General features: G+C 45.0%; 1 protein-coding gene and 1 long non-coding RNA gene across 3 annotated transcripts in view; one reads left to right on the top strand and one right to left on the bottom strand.

The window, feature by feature from the left end:
- Positions 1-19,729, top strand: part of TKTL1 (transketolase like 1) — a 27,897-nt gene extending 8,168 nt beyond the window's left edge. Inside the window, exons 3-13 of the mRNA XM_004022259.6 lie at positions 779-876; positions 2,153-2,344; positions 2,425-2,552; positions 3,755-3,948; positions 7,673-7,837; positions 11,288-11,444; positions 12,917-13,047; positions 14,964-15,047; positions 17,209-17,305; positions 17,430-17,549; positions 18,806-19,729. Of these exons, the coding sequence (XP_004022308.2) occupies positions 779-876; positions 2,153-2,344; positions 2,425-2,552; positions 3,755-3,948; positions 7,673-7,837; positions 11,288-11,444; positions 12,917-13,047; positions 14,964-15,047; positions 17,209-17,305; positions 17,430-17,549; positions 18,806-18,978 (1,539 nt within the window). The 3' untranslated portion in view covers positions 18,979-19,729. The remainder of the gene's footprint in view (positions 1-778; positions 877-2,152; positions 2,345-2,424; positions 2,553-3,754; positions 3,949-7,672; positions 7,838-11,287; positions 11,445-12,916; positions 13,048-14,963; positions 15,048-17,208; positions 17,306-17,429; positions 17,550-18,805) is intronic.
- LOC121818199 (uncharacterized) lies at positions 7,800-22,065 on the bottom strand. Of its 2 annotated transcripts, XR_006058272.2 has the most exons (4): positions 21,999-22,065; positions 19,425-19,566; positions 11,272-16,937; positions 7,800-10,775 (listed from the first exon to the last, which is right to left on the bottom strand). It is a non-coding gene; the product is annotated as an uncharacterized LOC121818199 (long non-coding RNA). The 2 variants fall into 2 exon arrangements; XR_006058271.2 differs by having other exon boundaries at positions 7,800-16,937; positions 21,995-22,065.

The following is a 22,065-nucleotide window of genomic DNA, read 5'->3' as shown; positions in this document are numbered from 1 at the left end:
GGGCTTAGGTTTTAACATGCTCCGCCTGGTGGCTGTGTTGAGAATTGACTGTGGAGGGAAGTGGGGAGGCCACTTCAGTGACAGAGGGAGAGAGGTCTGTGGACAGGCTGAGATGGTAGCAGTGGAAGCACTGACTTAAGTTTGGTGTCTCTTTAGAAGCTTGGGAGTGGGGCCTCAGTGCAGCAGACCTTTGACAGCACCTTCTCTCCATGGGACAGTGACAGCCTATGCGTACAAGCAGGGTGGGGGGAAACAGTGGAGTGGTGGTAGAAAGGGATTTATTTCTGGCATGACCTTTTACATAACCCCTTCCCAAATCTCAGTTGACTTGAGTTTTACAAACCAGGGAAATAGAAGTCTTCAGTGTTTCTGATTCCTGTTTAAGAGCCCGTGTTCTTCAAAAACATTGAACATCTGGTTTGTACATGGCTAGATGAAAGGCCTTGCGAAAATGGCAAGGCTCATGTTTAGATGTTTTTTTTTCTGGTTTGCTCTTGGGCTCTGCTTAGGCTGCCATGTGGAGAAGATGCCCTCTTCTATGTTGTCAGAGCTGCAGTCGCCCTCACCAGCTGCATAGATTCCCTGTGATTTCCTTGTCTTTGTAATGTTGATCTGAGACTTGGGGTGCGTGTGAGTGTGGGGAAGAGTAATTCCCTTGCAGGGTGGGAGGGGCTGCTGTGAAGAGTAACCTTTGTTTGTTGCCTGATCCTAGGAAGTTGGTCTGATACTCGTGCCCTGCAGGTGCACCTAATCTAGGTTCATTTGGTCCCTTCTACAGAGACTCTCATTTGTTGATGTGGCAACTGGATGGCTGGGACAAGGACTGGGGGCTGCATGTGGGATGGCGTATACTGGCAAGTACTTTGACAAGGCCAGGTAAGACACTTACTCAGAAACCATTTAACTCTCCAACTACCCCGCCCCTGGCACTTTGGCTTTGTTTATCATTTATTAGTTTGGGAATACAGTGATTTAAAAGTTCAGGTCACCAAGTATTCAAGCAGTAAAAAGAAATCATATTTCAGGAAACTGTTCTGGCATCGCTGGTTGGATTCTAAGTGCTGCCTGCAGTATAGAAACTAGTTTGTTAGGATTCAAGTCTTTACCAAGATAGATATCTTCCTGTTTCCCATCTCTAAGTGAGCTTCACTATAGAGTGAACAGATGGTGTGTTCGCCTTTCCATTTGGGACCCCTATATGTTAATAATTAAAGGTCTCTTTTTGGAATGGTTCCACCTTCCAAAAGACAGATTCATGCCTTTATTATAAGGGTGTGTGTCTGGGTGCTGCTGATAGAGAGCAGCAAAGTGGCATGTCCCTGTTGTATGGTAAGTCGCTCTTTAAAAATTTCACTAACAGCATTTTTCTGCACCAGCAGTGGAGAAAGCACAATAAAGTGCTTCCAGAGGGGCCACCTGGGCTGGAACCTGGGACTGAGGGGCCACAGACTCAGGTGCCCTGGGGGAACCGTGGGACTAGAACATACACTCCATGATGTGCTTTCTCCACTGCTGGAACAGTTGTCCTGCTCCATTTCCCATAAGACTGTTGACCTTTTTCATCTCTCCTTTTTGCCTCTGTTAGTCCCTGTTGTGTGGTTAATAACTTTTTTAAAAGTTCACTTACAGCCTGGGGTCTGCATTATATTTTATTGGTATAAACATTTCCTGTTTCTGCTGTGGAGGAGTTTAATATTTACAACAACATATGCTCCTGAAGTAGAATGTTTTGATTGTTATGGTTATTGTAAATAAATTTGTAAGATCAGAAATAGAAGGTAGATGTGCTTTAAAAAGAAGCTTACCAAGAAACTGTATATGTGAATGTTTGGGTGTTTAAGGGCCTTCTCTGCATCCTCTCTGGTTTATTGGACCCAGAGAAGTGGAAGAAGAACCTAGAAATAGTGTTTGCAGCTAGAATGAGGGAACTAGCCAAAGGTTCAGCCCATCTCATGAAGCCCAAGCTTTTAAAGCTGCGATTCCTCAGCTGTTGAGTTTGGGCAGCTTTGACAAGGGAAATTGTCGCATAGGAACCTGCTGATCTGAAGCACCTGCTTCATTCTCTTCCTCTGTTTCTCTTTGTGAAATGTACTTGTTCGAATGGCTCAGAGGATCCCCAGGAAGGGTCCTAACCTCTCTTGACTTGCCCCAGCTACCGAGTGTTCTGCCTCGTGGGAGATGGCGAGTCCTCGGAAGGCTCTGTCTGGGAGGCCCTGGCCTTTGCATCCCACTACAGTCTGGACAATCTTGTGGCCATCTTTGATGTGAATCGCCTGACCCACAGCACCACTTTGCCTCTCGAGCACTCCATAGATGTCTATCAGAAGCGCTGCGAAGCCTTTGGGTAATTGTCCTATTTGGTGTCACCTTCTTCCTGCTCCTTCCCCCTTCGCCCTGTAACCTGGCTGCTACTTCTGTTGACAGTTGGAATACTTTGGTGGTGGATGGCCGTGATGTGGAGGCACTGTGCCAGGTGTTCTGGCAGGCAGCTCAAATGAAGAACAAGCCCACAGCTGTGGTTGCCAAGACCTTTAAGGGCCGGGGCATTCCAAGTAAGGAAGTGTTGCTTTTATGCTTAGGGTTGTCAGCCCCTGCACAGCACATGAGGGGGAAGGAGGCTGAGGCTCACTGAGCAGACAGACAGCTGACTTCATGTGCAGTGATTATGCTTCTAACATGTGCCAGATGCTCTCACTCTCATTGATGCTTGTAAATAGCAGATCTGGTCAGGGCTGGGGACGGGAAACCTAGACGCCCAGCGAGTGAGCACCAGGGAGCAGCTGGGAGGATAGTCCATCAGTTATCAGACCAGCAGGGAACCATCTCCACGGGGCATGCAGAGTGAGAGAGGGTGTGTGAGCAGATAGGTAAACAGGAATGTGTGCACATGCATGCGATGGCCTGTGCCCACGCCACCTGGGAGGACACACAGGCCACTAGTAAAGTGGTCCCTCTGGGAAAGGCAGCTGTGGAACTGACGGTCAGGGGAGGAGGGGTCTTGAAAGTCATAACTTGTTGCAGATTTCAAAGCGGACAACTAAAGTTGTTCATCTCCAGTGTAAATAGTTGCAGTGGAAGTGATTTCTGGTGTGTTCTTAATATTAACATTTTAGAAGAAAACTATTCTCTGACTTCTCAAAATAGTCTTCTGATACACTCAGTTCAATAAATGACAACTTGCCCAATTTGCTCCTGTAAGAAACCTGGGTATTTCTTTGCCTCCACCTCTCCTTTATGTACCCCCACACACACACACACACACCCACTTTGTCATCCATTCTAATTGATTCTGCTCCTAACGTATGTCTCAAGTCTGTTCACATCTCTCCACCTTTCTTGCCCAGGCCTAGTCTTCTCTCCCTCACTTCAGACTCTTCAAGCCAATCCCCATATGCCTGCCTTGGTGATCTTTCTACAACAAGGATCTGATCAGTTACCTCACCCACTTCCAAACCCTTTCCCATCTTGCTTTGGGCAAAACTCAAATTCTTTGTACCCACAGGATCCTCCCTGCCTGTCTCCAGGCTCGTCTCCCTCACTGTTCCCTCCATTCACCAGCACATTGGCCAGTGGCCCCCTTACGAGCCTCTCAGCCTTTGTCCAGGCTGTCTCCTGCCACCGCAGTACCATGTCAGGCCCCCTGTGCCAGGTTTTTACTCTGTGGCTGACATCTTTCCTTTCCAAATGTCTTTCGGATGACTGAACAGGGGCTCGTGAGTTACAGAATAAATGTCTTTTATCCATTGGGTTACAGGTGTTGAAGATGCAGAAAATTGGCACGGAAAGCCAATGCCAAAAGAAAGAGCAGATGCAATTATCAAACTAATTGAGAGCCAGATAGAGACCAACAAGAGTCTCGAACCAAAAGCCCCTGTTGAAGACTCTCCTCAAATCAACATCTCAGATATAGAAATGACCTCTCCACCTGATTATGAAGTCAGTGATATGGTAGGCAAACTGTTTTTTCTCTGCTCTTGCTAAATACAGAGGACTCTTGTTTACTCTGATTTCCCCAAATGAACCAATTCTTAGGTGGTGTGACATTTAGCTAAAGGTTATAAGCAACAAAGATGGATTTACCTTGTCTTTTAACTATTTTGATATTTATTCTTTGATTTCAAAGTTAACTCGGGTCTGAACTTTTTTACCAGTCAGTCACTACTTATTTGCATCCAGTGCTATGCAGCTTTTGCTTGCTTCCTAAATTCAGTCTGTAATCTGGCAGACCATTGTGCATGAATCTCCATGATTCTCTGTAAACTTGAAGGACAGGGGCCTAGCTGGATTGATGTTTTGGGCTTAATCCATGGTTTACACAAGAAAGAGCACCAGTTCACCAAAGGCCAGTTCTTCAAAAAGGAAACAAATTAGGCATGAAACCCTGAGTAACCCTTTCTGTTTTTATCATGATTTTTGTCTCCTGCCTTCTGGTATATTACAGCAGATCCAAAATAGGCAGGCTCTTCACAACCTAAGGAAACAAGGTGGTGAGCCTGGGAGGAAGGAAATTTTTCTGACCCTTGTTTGTTTTCCTTATTTATTTGGGGACATTTTGAGTGTTACTTATGTTTTCTTAGCCTGGTAGTATGGATTACTAATAAATGAATTGACTTTGAGAAATTAGAAAGCAAATTTAAAAGCAGAAGAAAGGTATTAATAAAAAGCACATATTAACAGAAGGTACTTTGGTAATATGTGTTAACACCAACTGTTCACACCCTTCAAAGTAGAAGTGCAACTCACAGGTATTTATCCTACAGAAATATCCGTGCAAGTGTGCAGAATAGAATGAATGTTGATTCTAGCATTGATTATGGTGAAGTGTTTATGTCTAGAAAGTATGTGAGATTATTGTAACTTTTTGTTTGAAGTGTGTATATTTTATTAATAGAAATTAAGGACACAGGCCAATTGATTAAAAAGTTAGTAAATTAAAGAACAAGAAGTCACATTAATACACAAATCTAGGAGTTGGCTCTCTGAATTACTATTAAACAGTAGATAAGCTGTTATCCAGTCTACTTAAAGAGATGAAAACTATAAATGAATAAAATTAGTCATTAGAGGAGATAAACACAAATCGAGAGAACATTCAGAGAATTTTGAGAAAACTATGCTAATTGGTTTGAAAACCTGTTTAAAAAATGGACCTTCTTAAGGAGTACATAAAATACCAAAGTTAAGTAAAAATAGACAAAATGCTTAAGTAGGTCAGGGACTTCCCTGGCGATCCAGTGGTTAAGACCACGCTCCCAATGCAGGGAGCATGGATTTGATTCCTAGTCAGGGAACTAAGATGCTGCATGCTGCACAGTGTGGCCAAAAATAAAAATTTTAAAAAACACTTGAGATCAACAGCCATTAGGAAAATTTGAGAAAACTGTCTAGGAATTATACCTCCAAAGTGCCAGGTTCAGTTACTTACAAGAGTGACTTAATTTTAACCTTCAAGGGATAGATTAATTCCTCTGCTATTTCAAACCTTTTTGAATATGGAGAAGGTCATTTATGAAGCCAAAATGTTATAAAGCTAGCCAAAAGGAAGAAACTACAGGCCAGCCTAACTTAGAAATATTGATTTAAAAATTCTAAATAAGACATTGCAAAGAGTTGGACACAGCTGAGTGACTGAACTGAACTAATGGAACTGAAATAAGACATTCACCAGCCTCAACGTCTTTAGTGCCTTAAAAGAAGTATCAGAATCAGTGAAATTCAAATTAGTAATGCAAATCATTCACCAATATTAAGAGAGGAGAAATTGTGGTCATTCACAATAAAAGACTCCATCCTAACAATGAGAACGCAAGCCTATTTGCAGGTGGTAGAGTTGTATGTCTGGAAAACTCAAAAGAGAATTGAAATCAGAATGAGTAAGAAAAGAAATAAGAAAATATGTTAGAAATAAGAGTCTAGAAAGAGAGCTTGTAGCTAAACTAATATATAAGGATTGATTGTTTTCTCATATTAATACAATTGAGAGATTATTCCTTTTTACAATAGCAATAAATGTAAAATAACTAAAAATAAATGCATATGGTCTATATTGAGGTACTTATGAAACTATAGCTTTAAAAGCTCACATGCCTTGTATGTATGAGATGCTCTGTGAGTAGACCATTCTCAAAAGGATACTTCACAACCCTATCATTTCCCTTACCTCTGGAGAGAGGAACTGGGAGAGCAGGAGGAAGATGGCCTCTTCATTCAATATCCTTTCATAACTTGACTTTTGTACTCATCTATGTGAATTGCCTGTTTAAAAAAATATTTTTAAGAGTGTTTAGATGAATGAACAAAGATAAATGAAGAGGCAAACCTGATTTTTTTGATAACAGCTTTATTGAGATAAAATTTTCTCTACAATATACCCATTTGAAGTGTACAGTCCGATAGTTTTTAGCATATGACAGAGTTGTGCAACTATTACCACACTGAATCTTAAAGCATTTCAGTCATCCCATAGAGAAACACTGTATTCACAAACATTCCTCTCCATTCCCACCCAGCCCCTAGTAACTTCTAATTTACTTTCTGTGTCTGTGGAGTTGCCTATTCCAGACATTTCATATAAATGAGATCATCTAATATGTAAACTTTATGAGTCTGCTATTTATCCATTCATCTGTTGCTGCATATTTGGGTTATTTCTACCTTTTGGCTATTGTGAATAATGCTGCAATGAACATTAGTGTACAGCTTTTTGTGTATTTGTATTTTTCTCTTGGGTAATTACCTAGGAGTAGAGTTGCTGGGTCATAATTGTAATTCTATGTTTAACTCTTAGGGAATATCAAATCTGGGGGTTTTTTAATAGAAAAAATATAGTAAAGACGTCAGTTTTCCCCCAGATTAATCCATGGGTTCAGTCCAGTCTCATACAGTATGCTAATGGAATTATTTATTATTTGTATAATGATTCCAAAGTTCTCCCTTTTAATATTTACAGTGAGTATTATCATTTTTAAAAACTACTTATTTCTGTCTGTGCTCTATCTTCGTTACACATGGCCTTTCTCTAGTTGTGGAGAGCAGGGACTACCCTCTAGCTGTGTTGTGTGGCTTCTCACACTGTGACTTCTCTAGTTGCAGAGCATGGGCTCTTGGGCACGTGGGCTTCAGTAGTAGTGCATGGGCTCAGTTGTTGCACAGCTGTGGAATCTCCTAGGAGCAGGGATTGAGCCAGTGTCCCCTGCATTGCAGGGCAGATTCTCAACCACTGGACCACCAGGGAAGCCCCTGTTACCAGCTTTATAATTAAAATAAGTCACAGAGGCATTTGCATGTTTGGAAATTTAAGTTTTATCAACTATAAGAATGAGACAAGAATAAATTTATTTTTGGGAAATTGATACCCAAGTGAGCAAAGTATGGATGTAAGATTGGCTAGCAATCATGTTGTTTTGGATTTTTTTCCCTTTTGGTCGCATGTGTGGCATGTGGGATCTTAGTTCCCATCAGGGCTTGAACCTGTGCCCCTGCATTGGGAGCACAGAGTTTTAACCATTTGACCACCAGGGAAGTCCCAGCAGTCCTTTTTTATTACCCCAAAGGAGATTTTCGGTGAATTACAAATTTGCTTGCTTCATTAAGGAGGATGACAATTCATAATTCTACCAAATTTCACCTTTCTTCTAAATACATTCTAAGAAACTCTCCTGTTGACTTTCAGATAGCTACTCGGAAAGCATGTGGTTTGGCTCTGGCCAAGCTGGGCCATGCAAACGACAGAGTTATTGTGCTGGATGGTGATACCAAGAACTCCACCTTCTCTGACATATTCAAGAGAGAACACCCTGAGCGCTTCATCGAGTGTTTTATTGCTGAGCAAAACATGGTACGTGTGTGGAACATCACTTTGAGTCATCTCATTGACAAATGGTTATCCACTCGAGGAGGCCTGCCCCCCTTACAGTTTTTCTTTCCACTTACAAAGGCAAAGGGAGTGGAGGGAAAAAGTCTCAGGGGAAACAAGTAGAGAGCAGTCAGGAAGAGTATGAGGGGTGGCTTCCAGGATTGCTGGGATAGGCATGGTTAGATGGCCCCACACTTTCTCCAGAGAGTCTGCGGGCTGCAGCCATCTGACCTCAGGGCTCCTAGTCTGAAGAATGTCTAGCTCCCTAGTAGCTCTAGGTGGCCCCTGGGATGTTGTAGGATTGCCTGGCTGTGGCCAGTAGGTGCAGAACCTCAAGGGATTGTGGTTTGTCTCTCCACCTTGTAGTATGGGGCCTAATATATCCTAGATATTTCAGTGTTCATGCAAGTAAATGCCTTGACTTCTAAAGTTCTGCACCAGTGCAGAGGATAGCACACATTTACCCTCATATCGCAGAGGCCAGAAACAGCACTGACCAGAAAGCTATGGGCCAGCAGGCCTCACGTGACCAGAGATATTTTGTTTGGAACAAACAGTATTTACAAATATTTTAAATTAGTTGCCAGCTTTTTAAAGTCAGGAAATTTTTATATGGAATCCAGATTTCTGGATTTTTCTTAAAGAATGGGAAGATCTGGCAACACTGGAACAACATTCCCTCCTTCCTGCCACCAGTTGGCTGGAGTCAAGCAGGGGCCCTGTTTAGATGGGCATCCACAGCCATCTCACCATGTCCCTGCCTCTTGCTGGCCTACTCCTTTGTTCATGGTGCTTCCCTGGCCCTATCAGTGTTGGAATCTAAGCCCCTCTGTTCAGTAAAGCAGGTCACTGCAATTGTAAGGATATGAGCATTTTTCAGTGGGTCTCATTAACCTATTTCCATTTTTAATGGAAAAAAAAATACAACTCATTTTTCTGAATTGAGCCTCAAAAAGTTTGCTTCCCTATGCATTGATTCTTTCAACCAGCAACTGAAAAAAAAAAACCTAGTAAAGAAGCAGCCACCAAGTGAATAGTGTCCTGTGCTGCCAGATAAAACTGGTGGCTTCAGGGAGAGCATGACTAGGGCCAATCAGGAGCAAGCTCTCAGAAGAGGTGACATTTAAACTGAGACTTAAGTGACAAGGAGTCCGTCACACGCAGATCCAGGGATAGCATTCCCAGCAGAGCGCCCAGCTAGCTCTGCTGCATGCCCAGATTGGAGCTGTTCAGGGAGCAGAAGGAAGGGCCTGAGACTCTGGTATGGAGAAGAGCTTGTTGAGGGAAGTGGGGTAGTGGCAGGAGATGACAGCTTGGACCAGGTCAGTAGCTGTGGGGTTGGGGAGATGCATACTCATGTAGGGTAGATGACCGGGTGTAACCAAGGCTGGCAATGGGCATAGGCCAGAGCACCTGGGAAACAGACAAGACTAGAGCAGGAATGGGTTTTGGGGACATAGGAGCCCTCGCTGAGCCCTGAGGGGTTAGACTACCTCTTAGACTGGGGGTAGGGGTTCCAGGTAGGTCAGAGGATAGATCATTTATCTCCAGATGTGTTTGCTTTCCAAACTGCTGAATGTCTTTTTCTAAGTAGATCTAAAAGCTTTAAGTTAACATCTAAATTTTTCATTAAATTTTTTAAGTTCACATCTAAATATATCCTTGGTATCTAGATTTAACTGATGCCGAGGATGTAACTTCCCATATGTTGTAGTTTGTGATACTCGAATACTTAAATCATCCAGTTACACGAAGGCTCTCTTTGTCAGAAATTAAATGTTTTTCTACTTGAATTCTTACTTCCATTTTACTTCTTATTCATGAAAGCCTTTTACTGTTAATTCTGCAATAAACTATGCATATACATTGATGGTTTTTAAAATTTGTTTCCTACATCCACAGGCCTTAGAGCATTACCATTTTTTTCTTCTGGATTGAGATATGGCTATAATTTTTAGCTTGTGTAGCAGTAGTTAAGTACACTTATTAGAGCTAGAATGAGATAAGATTCAGAACAAAATCTATTTGTATTTAAATGATGTAAGTGCCGGAAAACCTTATTCAAGTAAATATGGTGCTGGAAAGAGTAAAAATTTTGTTGCAGCAACGTCATTCAGTTCATTTGAATCCCGTTCCAACTATAAGCCAAAAATCACACAGTGATCTTTCATGTCCAGTTGTTTGTGGAAAATTACTTGTAAAGGATTGACACTTCAGTTAGGTTCTCTTTCAGTTTTGTTAGAAGAATTGGAAAACCCCTGACTTACAGAAGGATTTGTTATCCAGTCTTTTGAGCTTTGTAGTTTTTCAAGGCTGCTGTGATTATTTCAAATTATTCTTTCTGTTTCTGGGGCTCTTATATTCCAGGATGTTGCCCCACTGAAGGAGCAACCCGAGGTGGGTGAGACTATACATTTTGGCAGTTAGTTGCTGGGAGGTGATTATCAGGGAGACGGTGGGAAGGAGGCCCTGGGCCCTTTCCCTAGCAGGCAGATATGGGAGTCAAGGATCTTGATGTTGAGACCAGCCACAGCCATGCACCCTTTGAAAGGTCTTTGTTTACCTCTGAGATACTCATCTTCTAGTTTGAAGGCCACCAGGGTGTGTGAGCCTGGCTTTGCAGGAGAGGTGAGCAATAGAGAGACAGAGGAGACCTTAGCATCATGCAGATCAGAGTGACACCATGGGACCCCATGCTGGTTCCCTGTGAAGGGGGCAGATGAGGAGGAGTGTGGCACTCAGCCCCAGGACTTAGTCCAGGTGCACCTCCTGGCAGCTCCAGCCAGGGAGGGAGCAGCAACATCCAGTGAGGCAGGCAGTCCCTAGTGCTGGATGCTCCTCAGAGGTCAGATGTGATGCAGAGGAACTCAGGCGACCTCTTGCATTTGGCAGCTTCCAGGTCCCTCATGGGGATGGCGGCCTAGATGAAGGAGAACGTGCAGAAAGTGGGAAATGAGAGAGTGTGCAAGGTTTTCCTGGGAAGGAGAACATGGACGAAGGGCAGAATCTGGAGCAGGAGTGCAAGGGGAAATTGAGGGAGAAACTGAGGTAACGTGGGAAGGGAGGGGACAACTGCATGGTCAGAGAGCCCCTTGAGAAAGCAGGAGAAGGATGAGATTCAGCAGGGTGGGAAGAGGGGACAGAGGCAGGAGACGAGGAGAGTGGGAAGGAGACCCACAAGGACTGCAGGGCAGCCTTGAGTGTCCCGAGGTTCCCCAGCTTGGATTTGAAGAAATGGGGCCACGACTTCAGTTCCTCTCGTTTCTGGCAGTGTTCAGGGGACACGGTGAATTTGCCAGGTTTGGGATTTTCCCAGGTAGGTGGCTGGAGGAGGGGTGTGGCGAGGTGAGGAGGTGCAAAGGATAGGTGATCCTGAGAAGCATACACTCTACACTGGGAAACAGGTTCTGATTCACCTTTTTTGTGATGCAGGTGAGTGTGGCGCTGGGATGTGTCACCCGTGGTCGCACCGTGGCTTTTGCTTGCACCTTCGCTGCCTTTTTGACCCGAGCCTTTGATCAGATCCGGATGGGAGCCATCTCGCAAACCAACATCAATCTTATTGGGTCCCACTGTGGGGTGTCCGTAGGTATGAGTTCTCAATGCCATCATCTTAATTGCCCTCCTCCTTTAGAGAAAGATCAGCATGTGAGCAGTTGAACTGCCCAACATAGAGTTCTGTGATATTAGTTTGATTATTTGTAACCTGTTTTTTTTTAAGGGCCATATTGTGTTTCAGAAGTTCCAGAAACTGGGTAACTTTTTAGCTGATCGCCTGGTATTACTGTAAAGTGCCCATTGTTTCAGTCACTGAGAAATACTTATCCTGAGTGCCTCTTCTGTGACAAGCCACATACTAGGTAGTGATTGGGCCACTCTGGCATCACAGAATTCTTTCCTGCTGTTTGGTCGCCTTAGTCTGAGTTGGGACAGACAGCTTGCCAGGGGTCTCCTGGGATAAGCAGCCTGGTCAGGTAGAATGAATGGGAAGCCTCAAGGCGGCCAACATCGGGGCATTAACTGTGGATGAGAAACAGGGAAGCCAGGAGGAGGATGGAGGTGTGCGTTAGCACTGGATAGAAAATGGAACGAACCTGTAAGAGCCTGAGCAAAGACGGCAACATCGCTGACAGGAGGAGTCCCAAACTGCATGAGAAGCAAAACGCCAGTGCCCAGTGGTTTCTTGCCTAGGAAACATCTGGGAGTTGTGTTTGTGGAGGATAGCAATGGGGACTCTAGAAAGATGGGGCACCTGACATGCCTGTGGCAGGGCAGGTCATCAAGGTAGATGTGACTGACAGCTGACCCTTGCTGCCAGAAGGCTGGAGGGGAGGGCTGGAACTGTACGTCTGGGTGTTGTCCCAGGGACTTCCAGGGAGAGCTCGACTGGCAAAGGAGACTATGGGTGGGCCAGATTCAAGGGAAGAGAGGAGGGCCTGCACAGGGGCCTCTCCTGGGGCTGGGTATAAAGTCAGTTTTAAAGTCAGCCAAGTGGAAAAGTGGTTCTAAGTCCAACCCAGAAGAACTGGAGTTCTTTGAAGAGACAATGGTCCCAGTCCAGGCAGTGTCCACGGTGACAGTCTCCTTCCTAGCTGGAAGAGCTCAGACACCCTGGCGTACGTTGGGTTACATGAAGTCCCTGAGTTCCAACAGTACCCCCAGGGCACCCCGAAGGTATGTTCTATAATGCTCAGCTACTTTGAAAGCCATGAGAAATGAGAGACCACTGGAGTCTGAAGACTTTCATCTCTTGATGGAAAAGGTAAAAGAGCAGAGAAGAAACAACAGAGTCTGGAGGGACCCTCCTCGGAGAAGAGGACAGGGGCAGAGACCTGGTACTTGGAAGAGAGCATGGGTCACCTAGGGTAGCAGTACCAGTCACACTGAGTGCCAGATGCTGGCGAGGCTCGAGGCCAAGAAGTGGCTTCTGCTGTGTTGCTTACAGTGTCTGTAGCGACTGCTGGGATGGTGGCCCCCATGGCAGACAGCACAGTCACTCATCCAGTGGAGGGCAGGCTCCTACTGGGGTCTCTTTGTTGAGCTATGGTTTTGCTTTCTCAGGTGAAGACGGCCCCTCCCAGATGGCCCTGGAGGACCTAGCCATGTTCCGAGCCATTCCAAATTGCACGATTTTCTATCCAAGTGATGCCATCTCGACAGAGCATGCTATTTTCCTGGCGGCCAATACCAAGGTATTTCTTAGAAAACACTGGTACAGACAAAAAATGTGTCTGGGCTTTCCTGCTAGTTTGGTACTGATGGTTTGATATTACTTTTCTCATCACAAAGGTAATAGATGTTTGTTACAGGTAATTTGGTGGCTTAGAGGTTAAAGTGTCTGCCTGCAATGCAGGAGACCTGGGTTCGATCCCTAGGTCGGGAAGATCCCTTGGAGAAGGAAATGGAAACCCACCCCAGTATTCTTGCCTGGAGAATCCCATGGACGGAGGAACCTGGTGGGCTACAGTCCATGGGGTTGCAAAGAGTCAGACCTGACTGAGCGACACACACACACGTAATTTAATTGTAGGCTTTTTTTGGCTGCACTGGGTCTTTGTTGCTGCACAGGCTTACTCTAGTTGTGGCAAGTGGGGCCTACTTTCTAGTTGTGGTGCGCAGGCTTTTCATTGTGATGGCTTCTCTTGATGCAGAGCATGGGCTCTAGGGCGCACACGGGCTTCAGTAGTTGCGGCACATGGGCTTAGTCTCTCTGCAGCATGTGGGATCCTCCTGGTCCATGGATCTAACCTGTGTCCCCTGCACTGGAAGGTGAATTCTTAACCACTGGACCACCAGGGAAGTCCTGTAGGATTCCCTTTAAAGATAGCGCCATTACCCCAAAAAGGGTAATGGAAGCATGTAGAACATGAACACATTTGCATTGTAAAAAAAAAAAAAAAAAACAGTGCAGAACAAGGTCAAACTCCCAGCGAACTGTATGGGGTGAAACTTAGGTCAAGAAGAGGGGGAAACTGGGGGGCTCTGGGACCAGGAATCCTTGGCAGAGCCATGGCAGTGGGCTCCAGTGACAAGCCACCAGGTGATACAGCCTGTGTGACTGCCACCTTGTGATAGCCAGAAAGCTGGAGAGTTGTCAGCTGCAACTGGAGATGAACCCTAGAATCCCCAGCCCTGGCCCACCCTCCTCAAAAACTGCTTATAAAGGTAAAAGTCTGACTTCTGCCCTGCCTACCCCTCCTGAAGTCTCACCCAGGGGCATCAGTTGGACACAACCTGGCTCCTGTCCAGAACCCAGCTGCAGGGGCTTCCCTGATGGCTCAGTGGGTAAAGAATCTGCCTGCAGTGTAGGAGACACAGAACCCTGCAGCTGTAAGAAAGTTTAGGGAACAGAATCTTTACGTTTCCAAACTCTCCAGCTAGCAGTCACTGGACTCACCTCACCACTACCACCCCCCAGCCCTGCACACAACCCTGTGCACGGTTGAGATGGGTCATGCAACATGCAGGTTCCATTCCTAGTGCCACCTGGGAAGCCCCTTAGACAGAGGAGCCTGGCGGGCTACACAGTCCATGGGGTCACAGAGTTCAACATGACTTAGCATGCATGCACACAAATTAACAAATACTCTATAGATATTTGAGTATTTGTTTATAGTTCTATTTATATGTTCAAGGTGATGACGATGAAAAGAATTGACATCTTCTCATTGGAAGACGAGTAATTTTATGTTCTGGTATCTAAGGTATTTCTAAGAATGAAGTATTACATGCTGTTGTGACAAAAATTGCTTACCATTATGTTTTAGGGTTTCTATTCAAGGTAAGTAAGTGCTCATGCCCCGAGTTTATGTTTGGTTGAGACAAATTGGTGTGTATCTGAGGAAGCTTTCCCAAAGGGGTGAGCATGATAGCATGGCGAGCTTGTCACTGGGCATCCAGCAGCTTCCCTCACAGGCTTTTGCCTCCTGATCAGTAACACCTGACCTGTTGCCAGTGGTTAGAGACGGTTATCCCTCGCTCCAAAATGCACATTGTGTTTTTCATGCTAAGAATTGTTCAGTCCTTCCCAGCTTCCTTTTAAGGTTTATTAGTTGGAAATTTAGTTTTATTTTCTAAACTGTGGCTCTGGTATTCATTTGCACCCTAGGGAATGTGCTACATTCGAACCAGTCGGCCAGAAACTGCAATTATTTACACCCCACAAGAAAGCTTTGCGATTGGACAGGCCAAGGTAAGGCCTTAATTAAGTTCTCCTGTATCTTCCAGTATTAGTTTGTGTTGGGAGCACTGTTCTTTACAGCCAGAGTTAGGGGCCCCAACAGTTGAGGCTTCATTCTTCCTTTGTTCTAGTCTTTAAAAAAAAACATATTTCCCTGCTTTTCTTCAGAAAGTAATATTCTGCCAATGTCAGCCTGAACTTAACTTTTCTCCTTTCTGAAAGGAGTCTCTGTTGAACCTTTAAAGATAAATAACTTGAAGACTCTTGAGTTGCTTGGCTGTACGTTACCACAGACAGCATCAAGCTAAAAAAATAATAGAACCCATTTCAAATGAGTAGTAGATCTGTTAGGTTATTGTTTTGCCCATCGGAGGCCAGGAATATAACAAACGTGAACCATCTTGCCTCTGGCCATTGTGTGGCCCTGAGGTTGGTTTTGTGGGATGTGGCCACACCTTCAGCCCTGCTGGGTGCTTCCTATCTCCTGTCTCCTTGAGAAAGCCTTGGAAGCACAGATAGTTAGCAGCTATATTTTGAAGATGAGGGACAAAGAAGGGTGAGTAGCAAGCCCAGTCAGCAACCTGCTGTCTATGGGCCTGCCTTTCGGAGTTGTGCATGAAGAAAGCCAATAGCATCTGTGGAGAAAATACATGATTGTCCACCACCTAGAGGGTAGGCCTTACAGATGTTTGGGCATGTTTTCTTCCTGACTTTTTCTAGGTGTATATCTTAGTTGAGATCATGTTGCATAGGACTGTTTTATGTCCTGCCTTTTATCTTCTAAGCCTTTTAGAATACTCTTCTTAAGTATGTAAAAGAATGATAGTCACTATTAAAGGAGCAATACATGACTTCCAACTTGATAAAGGACTAGGTTGCACCAGAATTCACAGTGGTAGTGCTCAGAATGAATAAATGAGCCCTGAATAGCTTTAGTGCCACAGGAGAGCAGGTATATTCAGAACAGTTCCTAGCCCCCCATAGTTTCATTCCACTGAATGGAAAAGCTGAACTATTCACTTCAGTGTGAAGTACAGGTGCTATTGTTCCATGGACTCCCACTCAAGGCCATCTGTTTGCCTCTAGGGGTGGCAGGGAGGGTGTCTCGGTGACAGTCATGTGGTTTTCAGAGTTTTCACATCTCTCTTGTCTTTTTTTCCCCGTGATGTTTGTCCTATCCTGACAAAATGAAGTAAATTTCCTGATGTGAGTTAAATTATGTGTGATGATATGCATGGCATGAATAATTCAAGGCTGGGTTTGCAAAGGGGCATACAGGGGTATGTGTGTATATTTATATATACATATACATATATTTACATATACAAAGGCTAGGACATTCTTAAAGGATGGGGCAAGTGGTTTGAAGCCCTAGATATCTAGTCATAGTGGTGCTTATGCTACAGGGAAACCTATAGAGAGGAACGCAATGCAGACTAATTTCAGATGCCTTTGGTTGGGTGACTTTGAAAGAAACAAACCAATGAAAAACAGAGCAGAGAACCCTATCTGCTTACAGACTAGCAAATGGTTGGGAGCATGGGCTTTGAATTCATATGGGTCTGGCTGTTGGTCTCAACCCTGCCCTGGGCGAGTTCCTCCTGTTCTCAGGTTTGCTTTCCTCAGTCACAGAATGGGCCCACTAATGCATGGGTGTCACAGGGCACTTGGGCATACAGGGTTCTTGGCACAGATCACCCAAAGATGCTCTCAAATAGCCCTCATTAGCACGTTCATCATCAGAGTCCAATCTGCATGGATACCTCCAGAAAGAGGTCTAAGCAGTCCAGAGGTGGTGCCTTTTCAGATCCCTTGGTGGCGGTGAGTCCACACTAGAGCAGATGGGCTGTTGAATTTGCTTCTGGTCTTCTGTCTTTCACATTCCAGTTGGAAATCCACCTGCTTTAGTAAAGGGTCATTTTGCATACTGTAAAAGAACTTAGTGATTTGGCATTGTAAATCATGAGGAAAGGTAGACAAATTTGTTAAATAAACATGAAGTGGGGCTTATTAAAGAGAGCAGTCCTTATTGGTCAGTGTACTGACTCAGCCTTTCGTATAGTGAACTATTAAGCACTGAAATTGGTAGGTTCGAGAGAGCAGACTGTCCTCCACTTTGAGACTCAGTCTGTGTAGTAAGCGCAGCATTTTTGTTTTGTGGGTGCAACACCAGGTCATCCGTCAAAGTGTGAACGACAAGATTATGGTTGTCGGAGCTGGAATTACTTTGCACGAAGCCTTAGCTGCTGCTGATGATCTTTCCAAGCAAGGTCAGTTGGGGGTTGCTGAACACTGAAGTTCGGGCTGGAAGAGGTTGGGCTGCCTGTCTGCCCCAATGCATCTTTTTAGTCTAAGTCTGCTTGATACACTAAGCTGGTTATTGCTGTTTTCTAGATATTTCTATCCGTATCATTGACCTGTTTACTGTTAAACCTCTGGATGCTGCCACCATCATCTTCAATGCAAAAGCCACAGGTGGCCAAATTATCACAGTGGAGGATCACTACCCAGAAGGTGTGTGCAAGCCTTAGGGGGGACCATTTTGAAAGTCTGCTTTGGTGGAACATGTTTTGTTTTCCTTGACCAGAAGTATGCCATGACCATGGGCAGTCCCTCCAGCAGACTACTCACCCTGTATTACTTGCTCTTCGCAAGGCTGTGGGTCTAGGGTCTCTTGCCCATCTATACTGGCTAAGGGAGGTCCCATGTCCATCCTCGTTGGTGTGTACTCAGCACAGTGTGCCCTGCCTGGTCCTTGGGTGGCTCAGTGGCAGTACAGAGGAATGTCTAACTTGGCATTGTGGCGGGAGGGATCGTAAGAGGCTTCACAGTTGCTCTTGTGTATTGACTGATTCATAGTTTGCCCCCTGCAAAAATGCAGACAGTACCTTGCAAGCAGAGAACACAGCAAATGCAGGAAGTGTGACCAGGGAGAGGGGGCTGGGCAGTGTTCGGCCTGGGAAGGTCAGGTAGGGCAGAGGAGTGAGTGGGGAGCTTCATGTGTTCGTGTGTCAGGGGCTCCAGAGCAAGCCTGTGGTCTGCAGGGAAGCACTCTCCAAGGAAAGGGCATACACCGGGACCCCCAAGGGCAGAAGACACGGGTCAGGGGTGAAGACCCCCACTCCTTTGGTTCCCTCCCTGCCTCCCTCCCACCCCCCTCCCTCCTTTGGGGGTCCCCCAGCATGCTCCCTTAACCAGCAGCAATAGATGTCCCCCTGGAGACCTAGGGAACCCACTCCAGACTCATTGCCGCGAGTATTATTGAGGGCTGATGGCTGCCAGGCACGTGCCAAACTTCCCAGCTCCCAGAGGAAAGCAGGTGAGCCCCACAAACCACACTGTGGTGCCAACAGCTGAGGAACAGAGACCACTCTTGGCAATAGGTAAAGTGTCTCATTGATGTCAAGGACTCGTACCAGCCTACTGCCTGGGCACCACCCCCAGGCCAGCCTTGCACGCCGGCCTTTCTGAAGTCAGCAGCTAATTCTTGGGCTCCTGACAGGTTTGAGAATCTGAGCTCCAGAGATCCTTGCATCCATGGAGCCCCAGTGGAGATAACCCCTGCCATAAGTGGGGCTGGGAGCAATTTTAAGACTTGCACTTTTGAATGAGAACTCTTCTGGCCAGTTAGGGAACGGTTGTTTATAAATTAGTGCCTAGTGAGAAACATTTCTCCCTGGGAACCACATATTCAAAGGTCTCTACATGATGGGGTTTTGAGGCTGGCTGACTACTTCCAGAATAGATGCTAATATCCTTTGCTTCTCCAGGTGGTATCGGGGAGGCCGTCTGTGCAGCCGTCTCCTTGGAGCCTGACATCATGGTCCATCAGCTGGCAGTGTCAGGGATCCCTCGGAGCGGGAAGCCCAGTGACCTGCTGGATATGTTTGGAATCAGTTCCAAACACATCATATTGGCTGTGGAACGAATTTTAATGAAATAGCTTAGCTGTTGGCTTTGACTAACAGATTGGCCTATTTACCTTACCTTACGTTTATGCTTGTTGCCAAATGATCACTTAAATCTATGTTATTGTGCTTTATTCTTTTTAAAAACAGTGCAAGTTAACTGCTTTCTTGTTAAGCCATAACTATGTGTGCGTGTATAACTCTTACCTTTGAATCATTAAAGTGGATTATAAGATAAAGTTTGAAGTGACAGAATAGCTAACAAAACAACCACCTGATAGCAAGTTTTCTGATGAGACTAGAGATAATTGGGGTAGAGACCAACATAAGGTAACAGTTTCTTAAATGTGTGCATTTTCCTCATAAGTAAAAAAAAAAATGTGAATTGAATTGTAGACTGCAGTCGCCCAAGTTGGGCAGCATTATACCACCATGCTGCCCACTGATGGCCCGTGCATGAGGTCAGGTGCTGCTGTCCTACCTGCAGCCTTCCAGGTACTGTGTGACTGCAGTTGATGGGGAATTTCCTCTGGTGTTTGCCTTCATCCCTCCGCTCCCGTGCAGAGGCTGTGGAGCAGCAGTGAAAGCTCTTAGGATGTCCTGTGCTGTTTGAAGTGACTGTTCTGTGAAGAGAGGACACGACTAGGTCTGACCTCCACACTGTGCTCTCTGGTCAGATCTCAGGAATGTCTTATTTACCCAATGACAAAGCCAAACTGTTAGCTCAGTTGTACTCATCTACTGACAATATTAAAGTTGACGTTAATAAAGCAATGAAGAACTGGCTAGCTGTTTGCTTTGCTCTGTTTGTGCCTTGTATGTGTGATTTTGTTTGTATGTGTGATTTTGTTTCTCCTTGATAAAATCCTAAATAAGGAAGAAGCTGTTCTTTAAACCAGGAGAGAGATCCATGTCCCCAACAAGCCCTGGAAAGGGTAGTAGGCAGGAGGTAGACCACTAAAGGACAGTATGCAGCCTGAAAAGCCAGCCCTGAGCCAACTCCTTATTTTAGGTCAGAGCATTTAAACCATGTGGTTGGAATACAAGAGAATACCTGCTAGATAAATGAAAGATAGACCAGAGCTTCAAAACTAAAGTTGGCTGGATATATCTGGTATGTCGTGATCCTTATTTCTATCATTCTCACTAACTGGTCATCAAGGGGTTTTTGTTCTAGAATGTGTGGTAGAGATGGAAGAACCAGTCTGCCACTGAGTCGTCTGCAGGGCCTAGTCTTTCTGTTCCTGGCTTTTTTAACTCACTAAGCTGGTTCCCTGGCCTGTAAAATTAGCATGATAGTTAGTATGCTTATTTCATAAAACTTCAAAAACTTTAAAAATAGTTGATATAATTGATAGAAAATATATCGAATGTATCAAAATACAAAATTATTTAAAAATACCAGGGACTTCCCTGATGGTCCAGTGGCTAAGACTCTGCACTCCCAATGTAGAGGGCCTGGGTTAAATCACTGGTTGGGGAACTAGAGCCCACATGCTGCAATGCTGCAAGTGAGTCCTGGTGCAGCCAAGTAAATATTAAATAGTTGACATTTTTCTATAAAAATAACAGTTGATTACAGGGTCATACAGAAAATTGATAGAATGCAAATCAAAATTTTAACCTCACTTAACTGGACATCTCACATTCCATGCAGTTCACCCATTGAAAGAATACATTTTAGTGGTACTTAGCATACTCAAAGAGTTCTATAACCATCACTGTGGTTCATTTTAGGACATTCATATCACTCCAGAGAGAACTGTACCCCTGAGTAGTCTGTCCCCATTCACTGTCCCAGCCCCTGGGAACCACTCGTGTTTACTGTTTCTAGGGATTTAACATATTCTGGACAGTTTGTATGAATGGCATCATACAGTAATGTGACCTTTTTGTCTCCTAGCTTCTTAGCATAATGTATTTCAGGTTCATCTACACTAGAGCATGTTACAAAATTTCATTCTTTTTTATGGCCACATAATAGTCCATCCTCTGTATAGACTGTTTTGTCCATTGGTTTGTAGAAATCTGGATTTTTACTTTTTGTCTATTGTGAATAATGCTATGAACATTCCTTTTCAAGTTTGTGGATTATAGTTTTACTTACATAGGGTGTATATAAAGCTAGGAGTTGCTGGGTCATGTGATAATTCCGTTTACTCTTTTGAATGTGTATGTGTGTGGGTATAGTTAAAGCAGATTCACGAGGGGTGAATGAAACAATGACCATAATGACACCATGACATCTTTAAAGCACTCTAAGGTAAAGCTGTTGTGAACACAGATAAGCTGGGATGTGTGACCATGCACTGTGCACCACACCAGCTTGTATTTAGATGTATAATGCCTGATTTGGTGATGTCCACAACAAATACTGTGCAGCAGTGCACTGTTGAAGCCTAAATGGAGTTCCAAACACAATCCATGATAAAAACTCCATTCCAAAAGCCTGAGTTCAGGCCCCACCGGTGTTGGGCAAGAACAGAAGAGCTGACCTTAGGAATAGGGACTGGGAGGAGAGAATTATGTAGGGATGGGAGTGGCCCAGTTACACCTCCAGGGTGCAGAGTAGCCGAGGTTATAGGGGACAGGAACGCTGTCTACTGGTCTAGGTGCTTAAGTATGTGTCCCTTGATCTGGAGCCACAGACTCGGGTGACCCTGCCGCATGATTCTAATCCGCAGGTTGCATACTCGTGTATGTAAAGCTGAATTAAAGTCACCCGCTTTGACCTCAGTTTCATTTGTCAAAGGGGATGACAGTGCTGAGGGTGGGGACAGCTTCTCCCATAGGGCTGTGGCCAGGATTTTAGAAATGCCATATAAATGTCCCCACTGAGGACTACCCTAGCTTGTGGCGCGTTTGTACTCCCCAGCAGTGCCCTCCAGACTCCGTACGCACGCATGCACGCCCCAGCCACTTTCCAGCCTCAGTGGGATCGCCCAGGGCTCGGCAGGGAATCGGCCCCACCTTCTCCCTCTTTGGTCAACCCTCTCCTCGGCAGCCTTGGCTGCTCGAACCTCCCCCCACCTCCGACCCGCCTGTACCTACCCACCATTTGGCCACTGCCTGGCGAAGGCCTGCACGCCACCCGCCCCGCCGGCTCTCCGCATACCTTCTGC

This window comes from Ovis aries, chromosome X (genome assembly GCF_016772045.2).
Source record: "Ovis aries strain OAR_USU_Benz2616 breed Rambouillet chromosome X, ARS-UI_Ramb_v3.0, whole genome shotgun sequence".
Taxonomy (NCBI): Eukaryota; Metazoa; Chordata; class Mammalia; order Artiodactyla; family Bovidae; genus Ovis; species Ovis aries.
Note: the sequence above shows the minus strand (reverse complement) of the source record. Positions and strands in the feature narration are given on the sequence as shown.